We start from the raw sequence: 7,450 nt of genomic DNA, 5'->3' as shown, positions 1-7,450 counted from the left end.
CTTCCTGTGCGGCGATAAGGACAAGAGGAAATCCACACAGGCACTTCCTGTCACACTCTGCATGCTGAAAATGCTTGGAAGAAAGAGCATTAACGACATAAGCTCGTCTTGGTGGCACAAGTCCGACATGGAGGATGAAGAAAACAGGAAATAGTACTGCAATCCTGTCCTGCTGACTCCGCTTTCTGTACTTCACACTTTTTCTGGGACACCATTTCATAATATTAAATAATAATAATATTAAATAATCCCTTTTTGGGGAGGGGAGGGCAGTTCCTGTCCCAAAAATAAAGTAATACAATTAAGGTAAAGTTGTCTGAGAGGTGCGGGAAACCTCCCATTCATGATGCGGTGTCCCAAGATGACTAAATAATGCCAGAAAACACTGCCTTTACAAATTATACATTTTTGATAATTTTCTTTTTTTTTGAGGGGGGGGGGGGGGGCTGTTCCGGTTCCCAAAAATAAAGAAATACAATTAAGGTAAAGTTTCTGTGGTATTTTTTTTGTCTGAGAGGTGGAGGGAACCTCCCGTTCATGATGTGGTGTCCCAAGATAACAAAATAATGCCATAAATTTTGGGGTTTTTTTTTGTGTGTGGGGGGGGGGTGCCTGTTCCGGTCCCAAAAATAAACAAATACAATTAAGGTAAAATTTCTGGTATTTTTTTTGTCTGAGAGGTGGGGGAAACCTCCCATTCATGATGTGGTGTCCCAAGATGACAAAACAATGCCATAATTTTTTTTTTGGGGGGGGGGGGGGGGGGGGGTGCCTGTTCCGGTCCCAAAAATAAAGAAATACAATTAAGGTAAAGTTTTTGTGGCATTTTTTTTTGTCTGAGAGGTGGGGGGAACCTCCCATTCATAATGTGGTGTCCCAAGATGACTAAATAATGCCAGAAAACATCGCCTTTACACATTATACATTTTTGATTTTTTTTTTTTTGGGGGGGGGTGCCTGTTGCGGTCCCAAAAATAAAGAAATACAATTAAGGTAAAGTTTTTGTGGTATTTTTTTTGTCTGAGAGGTGGGGGGAACCTCCCATTCATAATGTGGTGTCCCAAGATGACTAAATAATGCCAGAAAACATCGCCTTTACAAATTATACATTTTTGATTTTTTTTTTTGGGGGGGGGGGTGCCTGTTGCGGTCCCAAAAATAAAGAAATACAATTAAGGTAAAGTTTTTGTGGTATTTTTTTTGTCTGAGAGGTGGGGGAAACCTCCCATTCATGATGTGGTGTCCCAAGATGACTAAATAATGCCAGAAAACATCGCCTTTACAAATTATACATTTTTGATAATTTTCTTTTTTTTTGAGGGGGGGGGGGCTGTTCCGGTTCCCAAAAATAAAGAAATACAATTAAGGTAAAGTTTCTGTGGTATTTTTTTTGTCTGAGAGGTGGAGGGAACCTCCCGTTCATGATGTGGTGTCCCAAGATAACAAAATAATGCCATAAATTTGGGTTTTTTTTTTGGGGGGGGGGGGGGGCTGTTCCGGTCCCAAAAATAAACAAATACAATTAAGGTAAAATTTCTGGTATTTGTTTTTGTCTGAGAGGTGGGGGAAACCTCCCATTCATGATGTGGTGTCCCAAGATGACAAAACAATGCCATAATTTTTTTTTTTTTGGGGGGGGGGGGGGGGGGGGTGCCTGTTCCGGTCCCAAAAATAAAGAAATACAATTAAGGTAAAGTTTTTGTGGCATTTTTTTTTGTCTGAGAGGTGGGGGGAACCTCCCATTCATAATGTGGTGTCCCAAGATGACTAAATAATGCCAGAAAACATCGCCTTTACAAATTATACATTTTTGATTTTTTTTTGGGGGGGGGGGTGCCTGTTGCGGTCCCAAAAATAAAGAAATACAATTTGAAAACACCGCCTTTCCAAACTATAAATTTTTGGTAATTTTTTGGGTGGATGGGTGGTGCCTGTTCCAGTCCCAAAAATTAAAAAAATACAATTACGGTAAAGTTTCTGTGGTATTTTTTTGTCTGACAGGTGGGGGAAACCTCCCATTCATGATGTGGTGTCCCAAGATGACTAAATAATGGCAGAAAATACCGCCTTTACAAACTAACTAACATGCTGGCCGCTGGTGATGTTCTTCTACTTGATACTACTTATTAACCTTGCCCCTTTAACTGTTGTGCCTAATGTTTGCATATAAATCTTTAATTATTGTACATATTATGTCAATAAATGCCACTGTATGTGTGAATGTTCTTTGGAATAAAGTTTTGACGTGAAGGTTTTGTTTAAGAGATGAAACGAGACAAAGACGTTCAAAACTTGTCCAGGAGAGGGCAGCATTCTGCCAAACATTGATCATCACTAGATGGTTTTAAAGACGTCACGGCGACAATCAAGTAAAGAATAAAAAACAACATTAGCAAATCACTGAGGACTAAGGAGCACAAGTGGTGTTCATAACGAATTGTTTCATTTTTAATTTCATTTTATTGCACTTTAAGGACTTTCGTGTTGGACAGCTGTGAGCGGGGAGATGTTTTTCCGGGTATGCGCGCCGACGCTGCGCGCAGTTATTCAGCCTTCACTTCCTGGTTGTTGCTGTCCACCGTTTGTTCTCCTACGTCTGCAAAACTACAATTTAAGGTAAGAAAGCTAATTTAATTCGCCATTTATGAAATGATTAATGGTTAATTAATTTGCATTTTTCAAATGTCTGCTTAAAAAGTGAAAGCGTGCTCGTCTGGTGGTTACGTAATGTTAAGCTAAGGTAAAGGTTCCAGATGTGAAAATGACTTAAACGTAAAGTCATCAAATGTTTAATTGTAGGTTTAACATTTTTAAATGAATGTTGTCTCTTAGAACTTAGCTGTTTTTTTGCTAAACCAGTGTGTTAATGCCGAGTTTGCGTTGGGGTTAAAGGTCATTCTCATTGAACATGTTTGCTTAGGCTCAGACTCAAAATCTCTGTTCAAAGTTGAATGTACACTATTCTTTCCCTGGGGGGGGGGCGGCAGCAATGGTGACCAGGGTTGCCGTGGTAACGGGTGGTAACAAGGGCATCGGCAAGGCCATCGTGCAGGCGCTCTGTAAGGAGTTCCAGGGTGACGTTTACCTCACGGCCAGAGACGAGTAGGTCCCACACACACACACACACATACACACACACACACACACACATACACACGTGCATGTGATCTCCAAACTTTGGAATTCTTTCCTTCATCTGCAGGGGGCGGGGTCAGGACGCAGCGGCGTTGTTGTCCTCCGAGGGACTGAAGGTCAACTTCCATCAGCTAGACATCAACGATGTTGGCAGCATCGCCAAGGCGGCCGCTTTCTTCAAAGACAAGTACGGCGGCGTGGACGTGCTGGTCAACAACGCCGGCATCGCTTTTAAAGGTACGCCCCTTCTGGACTCCAGTCTAGTGGTGACAATCCTCTTACTCTCACGACCCAAAAATGTAATGACATATCATATCATATTATATCATTGACATATTATATCAAGAAGTTGCAATATTATGGGGGAAAAAAGTCACGGGGGGTGCTGGAGCCTATCCCAGCTGTCTTTGGGCGAGAGGCGGGGTACACCCTGGACTGGTGGCCAGCCAATCACAGGGCACATATAGACAAACAACCATTCACACTCACATTCATACCTATGGACAATTTGGAGATGCTAATTAACCTAGCATGTTTTTGGAATGTGGGAGGAAACCGGAGTACCCGGAGAAAACCCACGCATGCACGGGGAGAACATGCAAACTCCACAGAGATGGCCAAGGGTGGGAAAAGACAAAATAAGAAGCCAAAAAGTTACCACTTCCACACAAAATAGGAGGAGAACTCATTAATGTATTCATTTTCTACCGCAATTTGGAGTCGCTAATTAACCTAGCATGTTTTTGGAATGTGGGAGGAAACCGGAGTACCCGGAGAAAACCCACGCATGCACGGGGAGAACATGCAAACTCCACAGAGATGGCCAAGGGTGGGAAAAGACAAAATAAGAAGCCAAAAAGTTACCACTTCCACACAAAATAGGAGGAGAACTCATTAATGTATTCATTTTCTACCGCAATTTGGAGTCGCTAATTAACCTAGCATGTTTTTGGAATGTGGGAGAAAACATGCAAACTCCACACAGAGATGGTCGAGGGTGGAATTGAACCCTAGATGTCTACTAGCTGTGAGCTCTGCGCGCTAACCACTCGACCTCTGTGCAACAATGTTACTCCAGAAAAATGGATTGTGGATGATGGCGTGTCCTTCCTGTCCTCCATGTCTAGTGGCGGACACGGCTCCGTTCAGCACCCAAGCGGAGGTCACACTGAGGACCAACTTCTTCGCCACTCAGGACATGCTGACCCACTTCCTGCCTCTGGTCAAGACCGGAGGTCCAAACATTCAAGTCTCAGCTTTAGCGTGTCTTTCCTGGAGCCTGAAAGTGCTCTTCCTTGTCCTCGGTGCGTTTCAGGCCGCGTGGTCAACGTGTCCAGCTTCGTCAGCGTACGCAGCTTGAACCAGTGCAGCCCGCAGCTGCAGGAGCGCTTCCGTAGCGAGGACATCACAGAGGACGAGCTGGAGGGACTCATGCGGCGTTTTGTGGACCGCGCCAAGAAAGGAGAACACAAGCAGGACGGCTGGCCCGAGACGGCGTATGGCGTGTCCAAGATCGGGGTCACGGTAAGACGCAGTGGACAACGCTTAGACAAGCTTATCATGCCTCTTAAAGCAAGTATCATCCCCTCCTAAAGCATGTATCGTAATCTTAAAGCACATATCGTCCCCTCTTAAAGCACGTATCGTCCCCTCCTAAAGCACGTATCGTCCCCTCCTAAAGCATGTATCGTAATCTTAAAGCATGTATTGTCCCCTCTTAAAGCACATATCGTCCCCTCTTAAAGCATGTATCGTAATCTTAAAGCACATATCGTCCCCTCTTAAAGCACGTATCGTCCCCTCCTAAATCATGTATCGTAATCTTAAAGCACATATCGTCCCCTCTTAAAGCACTTATCGCCCCCTCCTAAAGCACATATCGTCCCCTCCTAAAGCACATATCGTCCCCTCTTAAAGCACTTATCGCCCCCTCTTAAAGCACGTATCGTCCCCTCCTAAAGCATGTATCGTAATCTTAAAGCACATATCGTCCCCTCTTAAAGCACGTATTGTCCCCTCTTAAAGCACATATCGTCCCCTCCTAAAGCATGTATCGTAATCTTAAAGCACATATCGTCCCCTCTTAAAGCACGTATCGTCCCCTCCTAAATCATGTATCGTAATCTTAAAGCACATATCGTCCCCTCTTAAAGCACTTATCGCCCCCTCTTAAAGCACGTATCGTCCCCTCCTAAAGCATGTATCGTAATCTTAAAGCACATATCGTCCCCTCTTAAAGCGCATATTGTCCCCTCCTAAAGGGGACAATATCCTAAATTATGTATCGTAATCTTAAAGCATAGTTCGTCCCCTCTTAAAGCACTTATTGTCCCCTCCTAAAGCACGTATCGTCCCCTCCTAAAGCATGTATCGTAATCTTAAAGCATGTATTGTCCCCTCTTAAAGCACATATCGTCCCCTCCTAAAGCATGTATCGTAATCTTAAAGCACATATCGTCCCCTCTTAAAGCATGTATCGTAATCTTAAAGCACATATCGTCCCCTCTTAAAGCACGTATCGTCCCCTCCTAAATCATGTATCGTAATCTTAAAGCACATATCGTCCCCTCTTAAAGCACTTATCGCCCCCACTTAAAGCACGTATCGTCCCCTCCTAAAGCATGTATCGTAATCTTAAAGCACATATCGTCCCCTCTTAAAGCACATATTGTCCCCTCCTAAAGGGGACAATATCCTAAAGCATGTATCGTAATCTTAAAGCATAGTTCGTCCCCTCTTAAAGCACTTATTGTCCCCTCCTAAAGCACGTATCGTCCTCTCCTAAAGCATGTATCGTAATCTTAAAGCACATATCGTCCCCTCCTAAAGCATGTATCGTAATCTTAAAGCACGTATTGTCCCCTCCTAAAGCACGTATTGTCCCCTCCTAAAGCATGTATTGTCCCCTCCTAAAGCATGTATTGTAATCTCCTAAAACATGTATCATCCCCCTCCTAATCTATTGTAATCTCTTAAAGCACATATCGTCCCCTCTTAAAGCACATATCATCCCCTCTTAAAGCACATATCGTCCCCTCTTAAAGCACGTATCGTCCCCTCTTAAAGCACGTATCGTCCCCTCTTAAAGCACGTATCGTCCCCTCTTAAAGCACGTATCGTCCCCTCTTAAAGCACGTATCGTCCCCTCTTAAAGCACATATCGTCCCCTCTTAAAGCACATATCGTCCCCTCTTAAAGCACATATCGTCCCCTCTTAAAGCACATATCGTCCCCTCTTAAAGCACGTATCGTCCGCACGCTTAGACAAGCTTATCATGCCTACTTAATTTTTTTTTTTTAATTCAGGTTCTGTCCCTGATCCACGCCAGGCGGGTGTCCAAAGAGAGACCAAATGATCAGGTAGAGACCACATGACCTCTGTAGGAGACTCTTCACGGCACTCGAACATGAAACCTTGTTTTTCAGATCCTAATCAACGCTTGCTGTCCCGGCTGGGTACGCACAGACATGGCCGGACCCAAAGCCCCCAAGTCTCCAGAGGAGGGCGCTGTGACGCCCGTCTACCTGGCCTTGCTTCCTGCCGGTGAGACGGCGCCCCACGGAAAGTTTGTGTCGGAAAAAACGGTCCAAGCCTGGTGAACGCCGCTTAAATCCTCACACTCAGCTTCGGGATCCCAATTTTTATACAAGCTTTGAAATACAAATAAAACATCAAAATAAAACGTGTGTCACATGATTCAACGCATTTTTGTATAATTATTTTATTATGTATACTATAATTTATTTTATTATTATTTTCATTAAAATATATTTTTCAATTTTATTAACTACTTTTATTTATTATCAGTACCACAGTTTAACCAAGCGACTTCAGGAAACGTGAAGTCATGTGATAGTCATGTGACTACTCCACTTCCTTAAAATGGCAGCATGTCAGGTAGCTAGCTAGCACATTTCCAAAAAGCTTGTTTTTTTATTGTCATATTTTGACTGTATTTTTCATAAAAGTACAGCTGTTTTTTGTGTGTGTAATTTTTCAAATATTTTGACTTTCTTCATAAATAATCTAAAAATATATAATAAATATATAATAATAAATATAATACATAATTTATAATGATATATTTTTTTAGTTAAATATTTGTCAACTGATGCCATGGGCCATGGACTGGGCTTAATTAGGTGCTAAACGGTCACTAAATTACAACAACAACAACAACAACAACAACAACAACTGCAACCCTCAGAGCCAAGCTGCTGCACTGACCTCTAGCGTCGCATATCAGGAACTGCATACAAAGAACAAATGAACTTCAATGGAGCAAGAAAAAAAGGCCACTACTGAGACAGGTGT

At 42.9% G+C, this 7,450-nt stretch overlaps 1 protein-coding gene across 1 annotated transcript; it reads left to right on the top strand.

Annotated features, from left to right (window-relative positions):
- Positions 1-2,500: 2,500 nt before the first annotated feature.
- Positions 2,501-6,820, top strand: cbr1 (carbonyl reductase 1). Its single transcript, XM_058051976.1, has 7 exons — positions 2,501-2,616; positions 2,988-3,102; positions 3,203-3,372; positions 4,263-4,370; positions 4,451-4,659; positions 6,442-6,495; positions 6,562-6,820. The coding sequence occupies exons 2-7, from the start codon at positions 2,990-2,992 to the stop codon at positions 6,733-6,735; spliced, it is 828 nt and encodes a 275-aa protein (XP_057907959.1). The 5' UTR covers positions 2,501-2,616; positions 2,988-2,989; the 3' UTR covers positions 6,736-6,820.
- Positions 6,821-7,450: the final 630 nt, after the last annotated feature.

This window comes from Doryrhamphus excisus, chromosome 2 (genome assembly GCF_030265055.1).
Source record: "Doryrhamphus excisus isolate RoL2022-K1 chromosome 2, RoL_Dexc_1.0, whole genome shotgun sequence".
Taxonomy (NCBI): domain Eukaryota; kingdom Metazoa; phylum Chordata; class Actinopteri; order Syngnathiformes; family Syngnathidae; genus Doryrhamphus; species Doryrhamphus excisus.
This window is presented reverse-complemented; position numbering and strand designations above follow the sequence as displayed.

Bases quoted from the DNA above. Each gene is read 5' to 3' on its own strand.
- cbr1 (XM_058051976.1), top strand. From the start codon at position 2,990: ATGGTGACCAGGGTTGCCGTGGTAACGGGTGGTAACAAGGGCATCGGC. The intron at 3,103-3,202 runs GTAGGTCCCACA...CTTCATCTGCAG, and splicing joins TACCTCACGGCCAGAGACGA to GGGGCGGGGTCAGGACGCAG. The intron at 6,496-6,561 runs GTAGAGACCACA...CTTGTTTTTCAG, and splicing joins AAGAGAGACCAAATGATCAG to ATCCTAATCAACGCTTGCTG.